At 39.4% G+C, this 23,674-nt stretch overlaps 1 protein-coding gene across 12 annotated transcripts in view; it reads left to right on the forward strand.

The window, feature by feature from the left end:
* The window catches only part of map3k7cl (map3k7 C-terminal like), a 79,192-nt gene extending 62,475 nt beyond the window's left edge, over positions 1–16,717 (forward strand). For all 12 annotated transcript variants that reach the window (XM_072584955.1, XM_072584959.1, XM_072584957.1 and 9 more), the window contains one exon: positions 15,468–16,717. In XM_072584955.1, the coding sequence (XP_072441056.1) occupies positions 15,468–15,648 (181 nt within the window). In that variant the 3' untranslated portion in view covers positions 15,649–16,717. The remainder of the gene's footprint in view (positions 1–15,467) is intronic.
* Positions 16,718–23,674: the final 6,957 nt, after the last annotated feature.

Below are 23,674 nucleotides of genomic sequence, written 5' to 3' on the forward strand. Positions count from 1 at the left end.
CCCATTCAAACCAATGTCTCCTTTAGAACTGTCCTGCCCTCCCTGGTGATCAGCCTGGTGAACCTCTTCATCCTTTGTTCAGTAAGGAGACCAAAACTGCGTGCAGTATTCCAGATGTGATCGCACCCTGATCCTAACTGCAATAAGACATTCCTATTTCTGAACTCAAGTTGTCTTGCAAAGAAAGCCAATATACCATTTGCCTTCCTAATTATTTGCTGCAATTGCCTGTTTCCTTTTATTAACTTGTGCACAAGAACAATCAGATTCTCTTCCAAACTTCGCAATATTTCACCATTTAAATAATACACTCCCTTTCTGTTTTTCGCACCAAAGTGTAAAACTTCACATTCAGCACGCTGAATGGCATTTATTTGCCGATTGATTCAACATGTCAAAATCATCTTGAAGCATAATTGCATTCTCTTTACAACTCACGATTCTGCAAGGATTTGTGTCATGTAAACATGGAAATTTGCATTTGGTTTCCTCATATATTGTAAATATATTTGGAAATAGCTGACACCCAAGTACTGACCTTGCGGTACGTCACTCGTCACTTGAAAAAAACATTTATTCCCACTTTCTGTTTTCAACATCTAAATCATTTCTTGATCATGCTAATATATTACTTCCTAGCCCATGAGCTTTAACTTTGCCCTTTAACCTCCTAAAAGCCCTTTGATAATCCAAATACACCATATCCCCTTATCTGTTCTACTAGTCACATCCTAAAATAAAATCCAGTCAATTTGTTAAGCATGACTTGCTTTTCATAAGCCCATGCTGGCTTTGTTTAATCCCCTTAATGCTTTCCAAATGTTCTGTTGTCATGTCTTTTCTAACAGACTCCAGCATTTTCTCCACTGCTGAAGTTAGGCTGTAATTGTTTGTTGTTTCTCTCCCTCACTTCCTTTTTAGATAGTCGAGTTGCATATCCCACCTTCCCATTTCTAGGAACTGCTACTGATTCTACAGAATTTTGGATAATGACCACCAATGCATTCAATGTTTCCAGGGTCACTTCCTTTCATTCTCTGATATGTAGATTATGGGTTGAGAAGAGATTTACCAGGATGTTTCCGGGTGTGGGAGGTTTGAGTTATAAAGAAGGTTGAGAGGCGATCTGATAGAAGTTTATAAAATAATGAGAGGTATAAATAGAGTTGGTGGTAGTTATCTTTTTCCTAGGATGGGGGATTTCAAGACTAGGGGGCACATTTTTAAGGTAAGAGGAGGGAAATTTAAAAAAGACATAAGAGGCAAATTTTTACCCAAAGGGTGGTTCACATGTGGAATGAACTTCCCAAGAAAGTGGTAGATGCGGATACATTTACAATGTTTAAAAGATATTTGGATAGATACAAGAGTAGGAAAGGTTTGGAGGGATATGGGCCAGGAGCAGGCAACTGGGATAGTTTAGTTTGGGATTATGTTCGGCATGGACTGGTTGGACCGAAGGGTCTGTTTCTGTGCTGTAAACCTGAATGACTATGATGACTTGTCAGCCTTTAACCACATTAATTTCAACAACACCAATTTTTTTAAACTAGTACCGTGTATTGATTTCCTTCAATTCCACCTTTTTGTTCGACTTAGCTCCCTTACATTTCTGGGAGGTTATTTGTGCCCTCTTTTGTAAAGACAGAACCAAAGTATGTGTTGATTTCTTCTGCCAGTTTGTTGTTCCCAGTTTTAATTTGGAGAAAGTGAGGACTGCAGATGCTGGAGACCTGAGTTGAAAAATGGGATGCTGGAAAAACACAGCAGGCCAGGCAGCATCCGAGGAGCAGGAGAGTCGATGTTTCGGGCATAAGCCCTTCTTCAGGAATCTGAAGAAGGGCTTATGCCCGATACGTCGATTCTCCTGCTCCTCGGATGCTGCCTGGCCTGCTGTGTTTTTCCAGCATCATTTTTTAACCCCAATTTTAATTTCCCCAGCTTACTACATATGTACTCTCAGAATATCAGAAAGCAAGTGACTACACAAAATAATGTATTTATATTCAAAAGTAGAAGGTTGTAACTTCGTGTAGTTGTGAATTATATATGTTATGTTCATAAGTGACTTGCATAGTTCATAGACTCCACAGCTAAACCAATAGTCTCTGTTGGTCCACATAATATAACGAATTCACCATGAACAGCTCTTCTTATTTGTTCTTGTTCCTCTCCATTTTAATCCCACATTTCCCTCCAGTGTCTCTCTTCTTTTGTCCTTAGCTGACAATATTGACTCCTTGTGGAAGGATGTCACCAGCAGGCCCTGACACCCAGCAATTACTTCCCCAAATCATAGAATCGTAGAACCCCTACAGTATGGAAGCAGACCATCCTGCCCATCAATTCTACACCCAGCCCAACCACTTCCCTATAACCCTGCATTTTGCATGACTAATCCACCTAGGCTGCACATCCTATGGCCAGTTTACCATGGCCAAGCCTCCTAAACTGCATGCCTTTGGACTGTGGGAGAAAACCACAGCACCCGGAGAAAACCTACGCAGGCACAGGGAGAATGTGTAAACACCACACAGACAGTCATCCAAGGGTGGAAGTGAACCCAGGTTCTTGGCACTGTGATGCAGCAATGTTAGTTCATTCTAAACAGTGGGTATGGGGGAGTTATATTCCTATGGGGATATCAAAGCTGAGCCTTATCCTACCTTCACCCAATATAATGGCACAGACACTTCCAGTGAAGAAAAAACTTATTATTTAAGAGTGAGAACTATTGCTCATTATGTATTCCATCTCAAGGTATTCCTAATGGTCCTCAAGTAATTCAACGCAGACAAGGAGATGAGTCTGACTTATTTTTGATCTCTGTCTGCTTAACGCTGATACTGCTACTTCTGACTCAGAAGATTGTCTGTTTGAGTCCAACTTCCTTTAGCATAGATTCTAGATTTAGACTTCATTGCAGTGCTAATGAAATGCTGCAGTGTCAGATGTGCTGTCTTTTAGGAGAAATATTTAGTTGACTTAAAGATCCCATGGCACTATTGGAAACAAAGCTGTCCAGGTATCTGTGCCAATATTTCCCTTTTAAGTAACAGCACTGAAACAAATTAATGTTTTATTCACGTAATTTTATTGTAGGATCTTGCTATTTGCTAATTGTCTGTAACATTTACCAATGTAACAGTAACCACACATTAACTGCCTGTGAAGCATGTTGGAAAGGTCTGATGTGGTGAAAGGCGTTGTATAAAAGAAGTTTCTATTTGCCATCTTAACCAGCTGAGTCACTAGGGACGTTCTGTGGCTTTCTGGTGAAAACCTCATATTGAAGGACTGAAAAGATGCAGTACCAAAGTTGAAACAAATTGAGGAGGAGATATGCTAAGTGTACAAGCTGCTGGTTTAGTGATATCAAAGTTAGATGGAATGAAATTATAGATTAGACAAGGAAGGGAAATACATAGAAGAAACATTTGAGAGTGCCAAGAAACGATGAATAGGAAACAGAGTAACAGTTCCTGATTTTACCCTTGTGTTCATGATGAACAGAAGGATAATGAGGTATTGAAGTTCTTTCTATTACTGACAGATTTTTTTTTTCAAATATTATTTCCTCATTTGTTGAATACACTCTTGATAGTGGAATACAGTTCCAAAGGTGGCAGAGGTCTCTGTCCTCAAGCAGACAGTTTTCTACCTGATCATAGTCAATGAATGTTGGAAATGTCACTTGTTATCCATCTGGAGTAGAAAGTAAGGACTGCAGATGTTGGAGATCAGAGTAGAAAAGTGTGGTATTGGAAAAACACAGCTCGTCAGGCAGCATCCGAGAAGCAGGTGAGTCAACATTGCGAGCAAAAGCTCTTCATCAGGAATGAGGGAGTGGCCCAAGGGGCCTGAGAGATAAATGGGAGGGGGTTGGGGCTGGGGAAAGGTAGCTGGGAATGCAGTATATAAATGAAAGTGGGGGGTGATGGTGGTAGGATGGAGAGGAGGGTGAAGTGGATAAGACCATAAGAAATAGGAGAAATAGGAAATAGAAGTAGCTGGAGTGTGTGGGGAATGTCATGTGATGAAACCTCCAACAATACACTTATCATTGTCACCAAAACTAGGTCACGTCCAATAGTTTTAGAGGGATTGGGATGATGTTACCTACTCCTCCTGGCTCAGTATTCAGCAATTATTGTTTCCAAATGGAAAAGTGTGGCGCTAGAAAAGCACATCAGGTCAGGCAGCATCCGAGGAGCAGGATGTCGATGTTTCGGGCATAAGCCCTTCATCAGGAACGTAATGATTAGGAATTATTTTTCCCATATTTACCTTGTTAGTGGTGATCTGCAGCATGGAAGGAACCAAATTTGTACAATGATGTCAATCTGAAATAAGCCCCACCAATTGCAAAAATGGCATACAGGATTTAGATAAATACAAGGTGCTGCATTTTGGGAAAGCAAATCTTAGCAGGGCTTATATACTTAATGGTCAGGCCCTAGGGAATGTTGCTGAACAAAGAAACCTTGGAGTGCAGGTTCATAGCTCCTTGAAAGTAGAATAGTGAAGAAGGCATTTGATATGCTTTCCTTTATTAGTTAGGTTATTGAGTACAGGAGTTGAGAAGTCATGTTGCAGCTGTACAGGACATTGGTTAGGCCACTGTTGGAATATTGTGTGCAATTCTAGTCTCCTTCATACCTGAAGGATGTTGTGAAACTTGAAAGGGTTCAGAAAAGATTTGCCAGGGTTGGAGGATTTGAGCTATCAGGAAAGGATGAATAGGCTGTTTTCCCCAAAGCATCGGAGGCTGTAGGGTGACCTTATAGAAGTTTATAAAATCATGAGGGGCATGGATAGGCTAAGTAGACAAAGTCTTTTCCCTGGGGTGGGGGAGTCCAGAACTCGAGGGCATAGGTTTAAGGTGAGAGGGGAAAGATATAAAAGAGACCTAAGGGGCAACTTTTTCACGTAGAGGGTGGTACGTGTATGGAATGAGCTGCCAGAGGAAGTGGTGGAGGCTGGTACAATTGCGACATTTTAAAAGCATCTGGATGGGTATATGAATATGCAGGGTTTGGAGGGATATGGGCCGGGTGCTGGCAAATGGGACCAGATTAATTTGGGATATCTGTTCGGCATGGACGGGTTGGACCGTTTCCGTGCTGCACATCTCTGTGACTCTCTGATATTTCCAGCCTGTAAATATGTGTGCTTCATTCTGACCATAACAGAGGGCTTGGATTTCTATTTTATACCTGAAAGTGGGTGTGTCATCATCATATTTCATGGCGTATACTTTGAAATGCTTCTAATCATTGTTAAATAAACTCTTTATGGAACAAATGCTTCCCTAGTCTAAACTGAATTTCAGTGGCAGGGAGGATGGGTTCAGACCTTAAAAATATTGAGGTACTTTGTCAATTCCAACAATTTTGTAATTGTGAGGGTAACATTCTTTTTTTCATAATTGTTAGTGTTTCAGTGATGCTACCTTTGAATTTTCGAGATTTAGATTTTGGAGTTCAGTGCAGCTGCAGATAATGGGAGAAAGATAGATTGTGCATTTTTTGTTACAGTTTTTGAGATGTGCATCTTTAACTCTGTGACGCTGTGATCATTCCTTAGCCACTCCTTATACTTGTTAAACTAATCCTTTATATAAACATGAAGATCTTATACATTTAATATATGTGATGGAAAACTATAAATTAACCTGATGATACTTGTGAAGTAGAACCTCTTGACTTGAAATATGATATATCAGGACAAAATGTCATTAAGTTTGAAGACTGTTAAATGAGCAGATCAGAGAGTTTGAGACAGTGGAAGCAGCACATATGATTCCAAAACTAATCTGGACACTCCCCAGTCCATGATCCCGAGACCATTTCCTGATTTGTAATTGAACTTGTGCTTGATGGGCTGCTTCAAACATTAGCTGAGACAGATAGTATATTGTGAAAAAGGGGATTGTGATACAGAGACTGACTGTTTCCCAGAGCTGAACTGAAACAAACATTGTAAAAATATATAATTTTAATAAAGAGGAAGTCTCCTCATCAGGGTACGTTTTGAAACCAGACAGTTGTACAAAAATCAAAATTCTTCTAAGTTCATCTAATTTTGTTTATATTTTAAAAACTTAGAATGAATGTGTGCGTCTGTCATTATTTGGGAATGAAATCATGGAATAATACAACATAGAGACAATTCAACTCTTTGCCCAATGCAACTTTTTATACTGCTAATACAAACATCAATTCCGCCAGATCTGGGATAGGACAAATGCAAAATAAAACTCACTAACTAAAGTTCTGTCTCAAAACAAAACTCTCATGAGGTTCCCTACATGTCTGATTTTCAGCTGATCTATTCTGTTATTGAATGGGATACCTAGAAGTTTATAAAACGTAAAGCAGATACTGACTCACAAGTCTCCCGTTTATGACTTTGAAGTGGAAATAGTTGCCTGCAGTGTACACAATTGAACAGCAGATGAAGAGAATTGTTCCAACTGAAGGAGCCTGACCAATTTCCTGCATTTAAAATAAATCTGGAAAAACATCTTAGAACTGACAGCCAACACAGTGAAATGGCAGAATACCACAGTGACATATCAATTACTCGAGCTCACCTCTTCTTAGCATTGTCTGTTCACTTCTGGGGGCTGAGTTCAAAAAAATCTATCCCATAATGCTTTAAATGTAGGGCTTTTAAGAGATTACCTTACTCTGTGTCCATGTACTGATAACACCTAGATAAGTGCCTTTGAAGACAAGCTTTGTTTGGGCCAGATGATAATCATCAATATTTTTAGACTGCCAAACAACATTAAAAAGTTTAAATTCTCCTAATGTTTGAACTTCTTAATAAAATTATGCAAGTGTACGAGGGGGAAGTGCTTTGTATCACAAGTACTTCCCAATAGAATATGGTTCCTCTTTAATGGTTAACATCTTTGTGTGGCAGAAAAGATAATAATTCCCACAGAATCAGAACTGACTCAGCCTGACATTGATACCATCCGGTAAACGAATTAGATTTTCATCTTAGCTGAACTGTAGAGCCTCCATAGGTATTGTTGCTGGGAATTATCTATGCAAAATTTCTTACAGTTTTGCAGCTAAGCGATTGAAGAGATAAAGGAATACTTTATTCCGTTAAATATAATTGTTCCAATTATTGGCTTCATCACAAAGAAAATAAATCATTGCATTCACGTGAATTTAAATAGGTGTTGTGTGGATATACAACACAACTGCAAACTGTATTTCATGGATGCTTTTTATTTAGAGAATTGTGTCTTGAAGAATGGTGTGCTGAGAAGTAAAACAGTGAACATTGAGTAGCTGTAGAGGCAGATTCAGTTGAGGCTTTCAAATGGAAATTTTATAATTATGTAAAGGGCTACAGGGATGGGACTAGCTGAGTATCTCATACAGCAAGCTGGTACAGACACAATGGTCTGAATGGAATTCTTATGTGTTGTAAACACTCCTACGATTTATTGAACAGAAGACAAAACTAAAGAAGGTTGTTTTGAAAGCAAGGTTCAAGTAGATTTTGAAAGTAGGGAGGAAAGTGAGATATTCAACTCAGCAGTCTTGCTGCGTGGATGCACAAAGCAAAAGCCATTTCCTTCAAAAAGTTGAATAGAATATCATCTAACCCTGTTCCCACATTTATTTATTGATTATATTAACAAGAATATTTATTACTGGGTGCAGATTATTCATCTGATCTCTTGATTTTAGATGATATATGGTCCAAGGAACCATAAAAAAGGAGAGTTGTGAAAACTAACATTTTATGGGTCTTTAATATTTGAAACATTGGGGTCTGAGTGATATGTACTGTAGCGAGATGTGTGGCAGAATCTGATGAGAAGTCTGGAGAGGCCCATGTCAACATTGACATTAACTTGCTCCAACCTTTATGCTTTTCACAAGCAGCACAGTTTTCTCTCTAGCCAGAGTGAATGACCAATTAAGGGACATTATTTCTTGTTAAACACCTTGTTAAACTTGCCTCATTAATACTCAGTTTCCTATCTTCCCAAACTAACTAAGCAAGCTAAGTATTGTTGAACCTCAATGTGGAAACCAGAGCAGGTACCTGACGGATTCAACTCATTTATTACTTTGAGTGATTTTCAGGTTGGAACACCAGGCATGAACATCATGGAGTGCACAGTATGGTATAAACCACATGGATCCCACACCAATGGACATTGGCATCCAATATGTGCCAGCTTCTATGAATTCTCATGGTGTATTTCTAATCTTCTTATGGTATGGCCTGCACTTCAGTGATGCAACTTAGGCTGCACCAGCAACTTATCACTGTATGGCTGCAGGAAGGACACTGTGCATTCAGCAACAAGTGCTTTTAGGACAAGGACAGGATCGGGCTGCATTTCTGTGCTTTTCACTCACTGTCATAGTGCTCATTCACAGTACTTCGATACTTACAGTATCCCTGCCTTGCATTGTCTTGTCATGCCTTGCTGTTATGTGCTTTGCTCCTCAGCCACAGATACCAGACTCATATTACTTCTGACTTACCTTGCTGTTTAAGGCAGACAGAAAGGAAGGAAGCTTATCATAGCTGTTGACAGGTCTCAGTCATGTCAAGGAGGTGACCTATGTTCAGGAGATCCCAGTGCAGTAAGTCAAGGGCAGTTTCTAATCCCAGTCCAGGGGCTTGGCAGTGGTCAACTAGTCATTTAGGGCAGTCAGAGTCAGGATGCTTACCACATAAGGGGTGAGGAGCTGCCCTCCACTTGTCCTGCATCTTTCTGCCCTATAGGAGGATGTTTTCTTCCTGCAACAGGAGAGAGGCAGGTATTAAGGCAGTTGAAAATGCGAGACACGACTGTTAGAGCCAGTGCAGGTGGGGAGGCATTCTAAGAAGGGATGGTTAGCATAAAGGTAATGGTGGTAGGGATTAAAGTGGGTGACAGCAAGTGAGGGAAAATGTTTCAGGCAATAGTGAGGGTGGTCAAGCTTGAACCTTGGTGGGAGGTGGGTTCAGGAGCAGAGACAGAATGAGTGTGAGATTTTGGAGAGAAGTTGGTGGCACATAACACTGACAGAGTGGACAGAATCATTGACCTTCTTCCTCTAGTGCTAGTCATTGCTCCAGATAGCTGAGTCTGCTTTAACCCAGATCGCGACCTCAGACCAGGCTGACTTGGTCTGGTGTTGTGGCCTCCACTGCTGATCCTGGGGAAGAGGAAGTCCCAATTGTGCACCATCCCCTCCAAGGCACTCCCCACAAACCGGGGTGCTGATCTTCCCCAGTCTGCCATATCCAGGGCAAATGTCAAGGATTATATAGAGGGCAGCTTGTCCAAGTGCACAACAGTCTTTTAAAGATGGCGCATGCACAAGGCGTGCTGGTAATTCCTTGATATCTGCTGGGTGGCAGTTTGTTCTGGGAACAGTGTATGATAAGGTGGAGCTGGAAATGAAGGGGCGTGGTAGGTAATTAATGTGGCACGTCTTGACAGATAAGCGAGAAAATTTGCTCGGCCTCATGCAAAAAGCTCTCCACAAAACTTGAATGAACTCAGACTGAGCCAAAACATCATCAGATTCATCCCAATATTACTTTTTGATTTTGTTTTTGAAACAGAGTTCCCTAGGGCGAGATGATCTTGCATTGTTTTATTCTGGGTCAAAATTGCAATTTACAGTGCAAGGAGTACATTTCTAATCTAGCCACAATCTTGCCTGTGCTGTTTTGCAGAATCCTGTGGTTAATTAATAATTGTTACTCACAACATTAAGTCTTTTGCAGAAAAACTCTCCATTGATTTTAAATGAATTCAGTTGAAATGAATGTTTTGACAAGCATGTAAGTGAGAAAAATGTATTAAGCAGCAATATTTATTAATGTACTAGTGTTGAAGTCATGTTAATGAACTTGTCGAATGGTCATTCCAGCTATCTTATTCTTATAAAAAGCTATTTGGGTCATGACCAAATTCCTTATCCAATACTTCCCCTGCAATAGTTTACTCAGTATCAGCTGTCATACAGAGAAAACCTTTTGTAATTGACTATCTTCTAAGTAATATTTTCTTTCCATATAAATGGAGGGGAGGGTTTGAGTTACCAGTAGATTATAACTGGAATACTACCTCAGGGTTTGTTCATATTTAATCCGGATCATCCAGTTTTGATTGCTCAGTAATTTAAATGTTCGTCTTTTATTTCCTTGGGAGATTTTTTTTAAGACTTTTGAGCAAATACTTTTGTGTATCAACGTGGAAGGGTTGAGTGAGAATTGGAAACACATTGCAACATTTGACACTCAGCAATAGCATTTCCAACTGAGAAACACAAGTTGGTTGCAAAATGAAATTGCTTCCAGCAGTCCCATAGGTGTGACTTTAACTCCACTTCGGAAAATTATCATTGCTTCGTCATTTGGGATCTATCCATTCTTTTTCCAGCCTCCTCCTGACATTTTTCTGCATGAGTGGCATTGTAAATGTGAAAGTGGGTATAGCTTTGTGCTATAACCTCAAATATATCAAACTGCAAAGTCCTATTTGCCATTAACTTTTTACATCTGGTAGGGTGGTAAATTTCCATCTCAGTAATGCAGGCTGGATTTACAGTCTGAGCCCAAGAAGCAGGAGGACAGCGTTCCATCTTTTGAAGCACCTTATCCTTTATTAAAATAGCTTTTTGGGTATCAGTTATGACTTACGTGAGTTGTAATTGTCTTAACAGAGAAGCCTGTGTTTAAACATGAATGTGAATAAATGAAGACATATCAATCTTGTTTACGAGCAACTTGTCAAAGTTTGAAACTTTTAAATTGCAAGTGTTAGCTATGCTACCTTATGTTCTGTGAGCTACTATAATCTTATTAATGCAAGTGTTTGATGTTTGAATATACAAAAAACTCTAAATGGAACACTTTAAATAATAGTTGGATGCTAAACCTTGCAACAGCTAATGCATTTATCTGCACAGACAGACAGACAGAAAAATGAATGAGCAGCATGACTCAGTACTTGCAGGCTTATCTAACAGGACAAATATTTACCACAATGTACAACAGTGGGATTTTCAAGGACATCAATCGGAAAACAAGCAACAAAAATTCTTTCTTCTCAGAGAGTTGGTGACCATTTCAGTCCTTTGTAACAATAAGATAAATGCACCATGTGAACACTTAACTTTGACCCTTTTAATTTGGGAGTTTACATAAAGATGCTTAACTTTCCACATCATTTAATAATCATCTTTTCCCCTGTATGAATTTGCTTTTAGAACCTCAAAATACTTGCATTGCTGCAGTGCAGACCAGTTTATTCTGATTATACAATGTCACCTATAATAGACTCTGCATATTCCTTAGTAGTGACTTAGTCATAGTTAGGTATATTTAATTAATAACACAAATAGAGTGATAGACTGGACTTAAAGTGTGCTAAGAATTAGTTAAATAAAGATATTTATGGGAAGTACCCATATTTGAGAAAGTTATAGATTCAGGCCCTCTTAAATTAGACTGACACTTCATAATTCTAAGAGAAAGCTAAATTTTTGGAAGTACTGTCTTACAAATGGGACAGAAACTCAAGGCTTGGTTTGCCTGCTCAAGTGGATGTAAAAGATCCTAATCATAATTTGAAGAATATCACAATGTTTCCTGATGTGAATGTCAACATTCTTCCATTAGTCAAACACAGATCACTTGATGAATCATTAATTTGCTATAGACCCGCAGGGGCTGACCTGGCCTCCCAATCACTGCTCATTTTAATTCTCCTTCCCCCCCGCCCCCTTTTCCGACATGACCATCCTTGGTCTTCCCCAATGCCACAACTAACCAAAAAGCAAATTGGAGGAACAACACCTCATCTTCTGCCTGGGCAGCCTACAGCATGGACGACTCGACATTGAGTTCTCCAATTTAAAATGACCTCTTTTCCTATCACCCAACTCCTGTCCGAGATCCTCCCTCTCCCTTCCAATCCTTTCACCGACCTTTCCTTTCAATCGGATTCATTTTTCCCGTTGACCAATCAGGTCATACCCTCTACCTGTGTTTATCTATTCCTCCCTCATCACCTTGCCCTTCCACCCCCTATATCTGCAGCTGCCCTTACACCAACCCACCAATCGTGAAGGAGGGTTACACCTGAATTGTTGACTTCTCCACCTCTTGATGCTGCCTGGTTTGCTGTGTTCTTCCAGCATCCAGATTGTCGACCTTGGATTCCAGCATCTGCAGTTTTTTTTGTCTCTATACATAGGACCTAGCTGTGTTAAAAAAAGACTTTGCAGTTTGCCTAAATAACAAAAGCAGCACCATTTTATTGATTGTAAAGTTAAATGAATGGATAAAAATTGGGAGATAAAAGTAAAATATGGGAAAATGTTGTCTATTTTGCTAGGAATATAGCAAAGCAGCATATATCATGTAAATAGTGAAAGATTGCAAAATACTGCAGGGATCTGGGTGCTCTGGTTCATGAATCTCAAAAAAATTAGTTTGCAGGTGTTGCATAAGGTGTTGGGCTCTGAAAGAGTCAATGCTGAGGAATGCGTTTAGTATATGTGTAATATGCAGATTTGGTGTGGAAAAATAGCTCTGGAGTTTAAAGACCTTTCACCTCGATTACCCTTAGTAGGAATGGACTGAATCATAAATTCTTTGGCCAAATCCCAGTTGTTTTGAATTTTATGGAAGAATTTCCACCATGAAATCTGAAAGAGAGAGATGCACCTACCTGCACTGCATAATCCCAATCGAGAGTGTAGTGCTGGAAAAGCACAGCAGGTCAGGCAGCATCCGAGGATCAGGAGAATCGACGTTTTGGACATAAGCCCTTCATCAGGAATGAGGCTACCCCTTATGCCCGAAACGTTTATGTTGTGCTTTTCCAGTACCACACACTTGACTCTGATCTCCAGCATCTCAGTCCTCACTTTCTCCTAACTTACTCTATACTTCCAGCCCTAAACCCCAGGATGTTGAGTTGCCAGTCCTGTCTCCTCCCTCAACTATGTCTCTGTGATGGCAACAACATTGCAATCCATACCCTGAATCCATTTGTCTTACTTACAATATTTGCAGCATTAAAATAGAGGCCATCCAGCCTTGTCTCACTGCCTTAAAACTCAACATGGCTGAATTCTCTCTGCCTTGTTTTCTTTACTAAGCTGTGCTATGTTCCCATTGCACTGACAATCTGTGTCCCCTACATTTGCCAAACTAGTTTAAATTTCACCATAGATGTAAAGGAGGCCAATGGAACTAACTTGATGAGCCACACTCTCACAACTTAGGCAGCCCTATGGAGCTATGGAGCCACAGGACTGATTGTGACTCACTCTCCAGACTGCAAAAGCATGGGCCCCCTGACTGAGAGCATCCTGACTGGACACCCAAGAAACCTGGACTAGTATTGGAGGTTGCCCTGGACTTGGTATGCTAGACCATCGCAACTGATGAATCCTTCCATGGACTTCAATGAGGCTCCCTCCATATGACTTTGAGATACAGCTTCCTACTTGCTGCACACACAGAGTTTTTGCCTCATAAACTGCTGGCACGTGGTGCAGATCGACATGGGACACTGCCATATAGCAAGACATGTACCCCCTTGACTGAGGAATGCTGAGCTGTAAGGCATGTTGCCTGGTTGTGTGACTGGGCTGCCTGGTTTTGTGTGTGCCCTAAACAGCAAGGGAAAACTGAAGTGAGTCTTTAAGCTCTGGCTGAGGGGACAAAGCACAAAAATGCAAAGCAAGGTAAGGTGTTGAAGCAAGTGCAAAGTGACTGAGCACTAAGAGAGTAAGCGAGGAGCTTTGAGATGCAGTATGGTCCAATCTGTGGGCAGGGACTGCCAATGCTTTTGCATGTTGTCCATTGAGTGTGTCTTGAAATGTTGGTGACCGATGTTCAGAATGGAGGATGTGAGAAGCAAGCAGCAAACTGGAGCCACCCAGCAGCCACTGTGACTCCCATATTGGAAAGTGTCACCATTTAGTTTCTATCTGGTGGGAGGGAGAATGGAAATATGAATGAAGTCAGTTTTGGCAATAATGAGAAGTTAATCTGTGCAAATGGATGCATACAGGCCTCTTGGCACTCACACCTGTGATTCTCATCTTTCTGTGTACAGTACTTACTTAGAGTATTGAACATTTTTGCTCTCAATTTCGCCAATATCACCCTATTACCCCATGTTTCTCGCCAAAACCCATGTCATTTAGGACTGAGAAGAATCTGCCCAACGTCCATCATACCAATATAACTCATACTTGATTGATATCATGCAATAAATAACAAGTGTCTTCTTCTCATTAGACTACCAAATGGATTTTCTCTATCATATTAGATCAGTCAAGCCCTTTAGGTTCCAGTCTAAAAGGAGAATGGTGATAGAAAAACTACCTGCTTTACCTTTCATCATGGTGACTATGGCGAGGATTCCTCAAACTACAACAGTTACAGCAAGCAATTAGGAAGGCAAATAGAATGCTGACATTTATTGCATGGGAATGGAATATGAACGTTGGGATGTTTGGCCGATTGCACAGCACATTGCACCACTCTGTATGGTTTTAGTTGTCCTGTTTAAGAAAGGATGTAAATGTAGTTCAAAGAAGGTTTACATGAACTCACGATGGGATGGGGAGGTTTATCTTATGAGCAAAAATTGAACAGGTTGGGCCTGTATTCACTCAAGGTTAAGAGACTATAAGAGATTATCATGCTGAAATATATAAGATCCTAAGGGGACTTGACAGAGTGGATATGAAAAACAGTTCCCCTTGTGGGAGAATTAGAACTGAAGAACAGCAGTTAAAGACAAGGGGTCTCCCATTTAAGATACAGATAAGGAGTGTTATGTTTGCTCTAGATGAATCAAATGTCTTTGGAATTCTCTTTCTCAAGTAGAGGTGGATAATTCTTGACTAGTAAGTGAGTCAATGTTTGTCAGGTTTAATCAGATCAGCCATAATCTTTTTTGAAAGGAACAGGCTGGAGGGTTAAATGGCTTACTTCTGTTCCTAATCTGTATGTTTATATAAAATATATTGTGATGTCCTATATAAATGCAAATCTTTCTTTCTGTAACATATTAAAGAAAGGATAACTTTTATGTAATACCTTTCAATTTCAGTGGTTTTCCATATTGACCCAAAACCTTGTATGCTGTAGGGTGAGAGTGGTCCTGGGGAACTTTCTTCTGGACCATTATGCTTATAAGAAAGGGCACATGCAAAATTGATAATTTTCATCAGTCTCAACATTGCCCAAATACCAGCCCATTTTTTTTATTTAGAGAATCTGCAGCAATTTGAATGGGGGTATTTATGTTACCTGACAGTGTCTATGAAAAGTACAAGTTAGGATGATAATATTTTATTGTGAAGCGTATAATAGTGAGAACAGCCACACGATTGTAACCTATTGCATAAATTGTTAGAAAATGTTTATTTTCCAGTATTTATGTTTCTGTTATTTGTCAGAAAACAGCTGATTGCAGAACTTGATCAAGATGAAAAGGATCAACTGAATGCTACACACCTGACACAGGAATACCAGCAGCTTGCTGAAGAAAACCACTCTCTGACTACCTACCATTTACAGTGTAGAGAACATCTAGAGAAACTTCAGGTGCTACTGCAGCAGCAACAGGGATCTTCCTGACTCCAGACAGGCAGTTCTTTATTTATGACATACAGAATGCTGGAATAGCTATGGAATCTTTTTTGAGGTTCACACAATCAATTGGAAGAGTTTACAGTAAGGAGAGCAGAACCCATCGTGCTAGTTCACTGATTTACTGGAAGCTGATTTGCAGCATTGCTGTAGTTTTTTCCAGATGAGCTTTTCTTTTTGTATGTATAAGGTATGCTGCAACATTTCGATTTGCTAGTATCAAGAAGTACAATAAGGAAAGGGGTTTTAAAACCCCAGAATTTGTAAACATGCAAATATTAAATGGAATGCTTTTGATTATAACAAATTGAGAACATGAAAAATAACTTTTAAACAAAACATTTGTATAATGATTTTTAAAAATTGCTAAAAGAACCATATATATATCAAAGCAAAATATTCTTACATATAGTTCTTTAAAATTCAGTTATATTGAAATCTATTTGAAAAATCAACATTTTAAATCAACAGTGCATGCATGCATCAAAAATGTGGAAAAGTGTTTGCTCGAGATTTCAAAAACAATTCTTGAAACCCTTGTTTCTAAGCTGTTTCTCTTTCCATCTGGTCCTTTGCAAATTGAAAATCTGCACTGGCAGAATGAGTAAATGTGCAGGACTTTTATAGATTATGTACACCAAAAGTTTCTATATTTACTCTTTCAGTCATCACAGTACAAGAAATTCAAATGGACAATGTATTAAAGTTATGATCTTGTTACATTTTTATACATATATAGCTGAACAGTTTTTATGTTTTACTTCTTTGAGGACACCTGTAGCAGTCTGACATCATGTTTTACAAGATGTAAACAGACTACATACTTTATCCAAGGAATGTGGAATATTTTCATCATTTTCCACCACTAACTAAATTACTTTTCAGTGTACGGAAACATTTCTTTTACAGTTGTTAAGAGATGGATAGAATATATTGTGAAACCTGCAAAAGATGTTAAATTTAATAAGAGATTCAAAACTGGTCTCCAATGGTTACTGTATCATTTGAAATAACTGTACAGTTACCTATAATTTTAATAAAACTTGGGGTGACATGACCTTTACAAGTAATTTATTTAATATATATTGTAACATAATATATGTATATCATAATAAATGTGTGTAAATTGGGCCTAATCAATTGGAACTAGAACTAGGTCAGTGCCATTGAATCTCTGTATCTTCAGTTTTGTGTCCAATATTCTATTCTTACAAGGCACCAGAAGTGCTTGCCAGTTTGTGATTAGGTATGTTGCAACAAGGTTAAAATGACACCAATTCTATCACAATTTTCTGGCATTCAGGTGTGTATAGCACAATTGCATTTATCTGTCAATATTAAATCCTACAAGGAGTGCATTATAGAAGTAGATTTAATGAATCATATGACAAGATTGGTAGGAATATAGGGAATTTTTCCCGTTTCTCATATTTTTACTCTGTTGTGCTTGTTATCAAAACTTTTGCAGCAATTGTTTTTACAGAGTAAGGCCCTAGGGAGTGTTCCTGAACAAAGAGACATTGGAGTCCTGGTTCATAGTTTCTTGAAAGTGGAGTCACAGGTAAATAGCATGATGAAGAAGGCATTTGATATGCTTTCCTTTATTGGTCAGAACATCGGGAATAGGAGTTGGAAGGTCATGTTGCGGCTGTACAGGGCATTGGTTAGGCCACTTTTGGAATATTGTGTGCAATTCTGGTCTCCCTCCTATCAGAAGGATGTTGTGAAACTTGAAAGGGGTCAGGAAAGATTTACTCGGATGTTGCCAGGATTGGAGGATTTGAGCTATGGGAGAGGCTGAATAGGCTGGGGCTGTATTCCCTGGAGCGCTGGAGGTTGAGGGGTGACCTTATAGAAGTTTATAAAATCACGAGGGGCATGGAGAGGGTAAATAGACAAGATCTTTTCCCTGCAGAAGGGGAGTCCAGAATTAGAGGGCATAGGTTTAGGTGGGAAGGGCAAAAATGAAAAGGGACCTAAGGGCAACTTTTTCACGCAGAGGGTGGTGCTTGTATGGAATGAGCTGTCAGAGGAAGTGTTGGAGGCTGGTACAATTCCACATTTAAAAGGCATCTGGATGGGTATATGAGTAGGAAGAACTTAGAGGGATATGGGCCAAGTGTTGGCAAATTGGACTAGATTAGGTTAGGATGTCTGGTCAGCATGGATGAGTTGAATTGAAAGGTCTGTTTCCATGCTGTACTTCTCTATGACTCTATGAGATAACCAACAAAGAGATGCTGGGCTGCACCAACCAGATCGTTTCACCACAAGAGAGTTTTCAGGTACAGCTGTACATATTCCCAATTATCAGTGGATTGGTTCTGTGGCAGTTTTGCTTTACAAGGAGTGCAGTTACAGTCTTGAGTTGCATAATCCAAACTTAGCTGCCATCAAACACTTACATAGGCACTGCTAATTACTGTCAAGGTAACAGTGGCCCTTAGCCTTTATGCTGCAAATTGATTACCTGTTACCACTGGAAACGTCTGTAACATAAGGTAAACAGGTGAATATAGTTATTCAAAGCAAGTGAATAATTGCTTTGTTTGCTCAAGCAAGTGATTAAATCTCCTTCATATTGGCAACTAACAGCAGTATGAGAGGACTGTGCAGTTTCACCAAGTTTCTCATATTTTTACCCCATTATGCCTGTTATCAAAAACTTTTGCAGTAATTGTCCAGGAATTGCTTTTACAGAGTAAGGTCCTGGGGAGTGTTACTGAACAAAGAGATTTTCAAATGATCGTGGCTTGCAGACTGAGGCCCTAAGTCAGTGCTTCAAAAATTTTTTTGCACTGAGATCCCATTTCAGAGGTCCCTTTCAAGACATATGCAACTGTCCTTGCTTACAAACCCCAGGCTGAAGAACAGCCATGTAAACAGATAGCTCATCAAGGAGCAACAGCAGAAAGTCCAGCTTCCTTTGGCCACTTTCAAAATCAAAATTGTCCAGGAAATCTCAGAAAACAGTTACCCATCCCTCAAAATCAGTGCTGTCAGAGATGTTAATAAAATAAAATCAGAGAATGTGTAATACCTGCCCATTTATTTCCTCCCTCCTCACTATCAAAGGCTCCAGACAAACCTTTGAGGGGAAGAAGTGATTTATGTGCACTTTCCTTAATCGAGTCTATGGTGTTCACTGCTCACAATGTGGTCTCATCTACACAGAGGAGACGAAATGCAGACCGTGTGTCCACTTGGCAGAACACCTACGTTACTTCAACACCCCATTGTGTTCACTGGGCAGCATCTCTGTAGTGGGTCTGCTGCAGAGGTCCAGTGAAGCTTAGCACGTGCTGGAAAAACAGCATCTTATTTTTCACTTGGGGACCTTGCAGCTTTCAGGACTCAAAATTGAATAATAATTTTAGGGCGTCAGCAACCTCTCGTCCTTTTCTTACACCCACACTCCAGGTCTTGTCATTATATGGGTTGCTTTCATCACAGCCACTCTTACCCACTTATGGTGCCCAATATCAGTTTTTTTGTCTCTCTCTGGCTTACTATTATCTAGTCTTCATTTGCCTGTCTTTCTTTCCGTCTCGGCTCTGTTTCCACCTATTGTTTACTGTGTCTCACCCCCATCCTGTCTTCAGCACATATTCCACCTTTTCCTAGCTACTATCTAGTTCTGAAGAATGCTCACTGGACCTGAAGCATTAACTCTGCTTTCTCTCCTCAGATGTTGCCAGACCTGATGAGTTTCTCCAGCAATTTCTGATTGTGTGTCAATTACTGTTGCCTGGTCCCAAGTAAAGGAGTGTTCTGGGACAGTCAACTTTTTGGAAAGAAGGGGAGAGTCCAAATATATAGAGAAGGAGCGTATACTTCATTTGAGGGACGGAGAAAAAAAAAGCCAATTAGTAGTAATAAATTGATTCTCCACCTGGCTTCGGCCTATCATTAAACTTGTAGTCAGTTTTCCACTCAGACCTATGGATATATGACAATCAAGTTCTCAATTTCATCATGTTCTAACTATATATTTTGGTGTTGTTCTCGGTGCCTCCAATTGAAATTGCAGGCAGAAGGTAATTATCCTGCTCCTTTCTAACTCACCACCCCCCCCCCCCCCACCCCCCCATATTGTGCTCTACCTGACCAAGTATATGAACCTCCCTTCCTCAATTCTCTGAAGAAGCTGGTGAATATCCAAACCATGTCTGCCCTTTAAGCTGCTGCAAGCCTTTAAATCCTGATTTCTGATTTTAGACTCAGTAAAGGAGTTCATTCATATCGTAAAAAGTGACTAATACCAGAAATAATTGCATGGTCAGCAGACCAAAGGCATGGCTGCAACCTTCTGACTAAACTTTCAGCTGATCACAAAATTTAGGAGGAACTATCAAAAACTTTTTAAGGGGAATTGACAGTGAAGGCATTTTTGATATTTTTGGACCATGTGATACTTAGTTAAAAAGTGTTTGGTTAGACAATTGCCACTCATGTATACATTTATATTTGTTAACTGGGAAGAATATTTAAATTTGCACTTTCTTTACTGTCACTGCTGTTAAACGTGTACCATGACGTAGAATGTTTGAATTGTAATTCGAGCTAGCAGGCACAGAGATTTGTTATTGTTCACACAATGGGCAAGTCTTAACAGCAATATTTTCATGAAAAAATATCCTATCACTGGCTCAAAAAATAATCACCAACATGGCTTTGTGTCAGAAAGTTCAGCTGTTAACATTGGTGCTAGAACAAATGGGAACATTTCCACCTCAACTCCAGTACAAACTGACCAGGTTTCAATTTGTAAAATTGGGCACTTTTGTAACCTGTTAATTGAACAGTAAGGTAGGATCACAGTTTAATTTCTTGACCTTTAGAAGAGACATTAGACCAAAGTCTTGTCTGCCTATCTGGGTAGGCAATCAAGATCCATCGCATTATTCGAAGAGTGGACCAATTTACTTCCCTAAAAACAAATGACAAAAAACAGATTCAAAAGCTATTAAGTTCATTGCTATTTCTGGGATCTTCTTGCATGCAACTTGTTTGGTATGTCTGCCTGACCAACAAAATTATATTTTTAAGGTAAATTATGTGAAAAGTTTTGATACCCCTGAGGCCTAACAAGGTGTTAAATAGGTCTTTATATTAATGAAGACATTATATACATCCACTCATAGCTATATCCTGGTAATGGGCTTGGAAATTTTCAGTGGGAAGTTTGTGGGCCATTGTAATTACTTGAACCTGTGACTCAAAGTTGTGCTGCAGCAGAATCCAATACAAAAAATTTTTTATTACCTTCAGCCATATTTGGAGCCACAAGTTAACTCTGCTCAGAAATCAAGGGTCACTTAAATCCTTCTGAAGTTTTGGGTTCTTCACAATCCTTCCATTTATTGTGCTTGATATAAAGTATACTGGTTATCTAAATATTAAGATAAGTGCAATAAATAATGTGGATGATGGTCAGTAGTAAAAGTGAAATCCTTATAAAGGGTGAGGTCCAACTTCAGACAAGGGTAAGGAGATTTGGTTCCTCATAGAGGATCTTCTTTGGAGTTCTCTTCCTCACAGGGTAATGGAAGCAGTGCTTTAGGTCATTTTGTACAAAATTCCAGCACTAGAGCTGCTCCACTGAAGGATTTGCTCCAAATGTAAGCCAGGGTTCTGTGGTCAGGGTTATGCCTGGCAACTTGTGAAAAGCTGAAAGTCATTTCAGTCAATCAATCCGTATTGGCTACACTAAATTTCATGAAGTCTTCCAACATAGTATTTGATACTAGGGTTTTGAGAATGTGTATGGTTTTATTACAAGAAGAGAGGTTGGGCATATAGCAGCCACCAGTTACTTTTCTTGGATACTAATTATGAAGAAATACTCTACAGTAGAAAAAGAAACTCTGGCATTAATACCGCGTCTTGACCATGTTGAAGTATATGTCTATCATGGCTACGGACAGATGTTGACATATACTAATCACAAACTCTAGAATTTACTGAAAACTCCAACAACCAAGATGTCAGATTATTGTTATGGTGTTTGTTATTACAACCCTATCTTTTCAACATTGTTCTCATGTTAGGGATAAAATTAATTGCCAAAGTTCTGTCAAGAATGTAATTTTGTTGAATTGTCTATGTACTAAGTAGGCAATATAAATATTTGTATATTTTACATGCAAAGGGAAAATGTCTTAATATTTTTTTAAAAATTATTTTGTCAATATTTTACAATGTGTTTCAATTTTCCAAGGGTAGAAGTCAATAGAAAATGTTGTCTATTTAATATTCCTTGGAGAACGTTAATTATTCATTCATGGGTAGTGGGCTTGGCTGGCTGGCCAGCATTTATTTGTCTCCAGTTGTCCTTGAAAAAGTTGCCTTCTTGAACTGCTGCAGTCCATATGCTGCAGGTTGATTCACAATACCCTTAGGGAGGGAATTCCAGGATTTTGTCCCAGCAACAGTGAGGGAACAGTGATTTATTTCCAAGTCAGGATGGTGAATAGCTTGGAGGGGAACTTGGTGATGTATCTGCTGCCTTTTCCTTCGAAATGGATGTGGTCATGGGCTTGGAAGGTTCTGTCTAAGGATCTTTGGTAAATTTCCACTGTATTTCTTGTAGGTTGTACACACTGCTGCTACTGAGCATCAATGGTGGAGAGAGTGGATGTTTGTGGATGTGGTGCCAATCAAGCAAGCTAATTTGTCCTGGATGGTGTCAAGCGTCTTGAGTGTTGTTGGAGCTGCACCCATCCAGGCAAGTGGAGAGTATTCCATCACAATCCTGACCTGTGCCTTATAGATGACAGACAGGATTTGTCTTTGGCACTCAAGAGTTGAGTAACTTGCTGCGGTATTCCAGCTTCTGACCTGCTTTGACAACTACTGTGTGAATGTGATGAGTCCAGTTGAGTTTCTGGCTAATGGTTTCTGGCCAAGTTGTTGATAATGGAGGAATTCAGGGATGGTAGAAATAGCTGAAGTGGTTTCTTTAAAAGAGATCATTGAAAATTCACTGTGGATATTCGAGATTTTTTAAACTAAGTTTCTTGTAAATGATAAGACTGCCTTGTTGTAGACCCGAATTGGGCTGTTTTGAATATTGGCTCGCTTAGAGAGGTTCTTGTTTCACTGGTTCAGTTAGAAGAAAGCTTGCTAATAACAAGCTGAGATGTAGGAAAACTTTGCTTAGAATAAATTGCACCAAGAAAACACTCTTGTTGAGTTCAGGATAAAGCCTATTTGTTCTTTTTAAAAGAGTAATTGATAAATATCTGAAGATTGTATTTACAGAGCATACTGTCTCTGCACAACTTGAAAGAAAACGTTAAATGATTACTGACTTGACTAAGTATGCCAGAACAGCAAAGCAACAGACTCTGGAACATTCTATGCGATATCTAAGGCATAGAATACTAGAGCAAGAAGGCTATACTGGGACTGTATAAAACACTGGTTATGCCACAGCTGAAGTATTATGTATCTTTCTGGCCACCAATTTTGGGAAGGATGTGGTTACACTCCAGAGGGTGCAGAAGAAATTTGCCAGGGTGCCTCCTGGGCTTGGAGTTCAAATTACAAGATAAGATTGAGATTGCTTTCTTTCTGTCATGCTTCACTGAGTTAACGCTCCGAAAATCAAGAACCACTATTCCCAAAGTGGCCACATAAGATGAAGATTTTATCAAAGTACGTAAGATTCCCCAATTTCTTGTCTTTTAGAATCATGGAATGATGGATCAGGTTTTTGTATTTAACACAAATGACTACTAATTATGAATATAGACATTCTACCTACAAGTATGAATTGTTGACATGATTAAAATTTTAGCCCACTTATAAAACAACGTCTGCACACATGTAGACAGACACAAAAAAGTTGGTGTTACAGGTGGAGCAAAAACAGGAAGGCCATTCAATGATCCTTGTCCACAGGTCTAGCTGAGATCACCTTTTTGACTTGCCTGCAATTGTTGCTTCTCCATGCCTCTTCTCCAGGCACTTTCACTGGCTTGCAGAAAGCACAAAGCAACTGATTCTCAAC

The sequence above is a fragment of the Chiloscyllium punctatum genome, chromosome 15, assembly GCF_047496795.1.
Source record: "Chiloscyllium punctatum isolate Juve2018m chromosome 15, sChiPun1.3, whole genome shotgun sequence".
Classification (NCBI taxonomy): domain Eukaryota; kingdom Metazoa; phylum Chordata; class Chondrichthyes; order Orectolobiformes; family Hemiscylliidae; genus Chiloscyllium; species Chiloscyllium punctatum.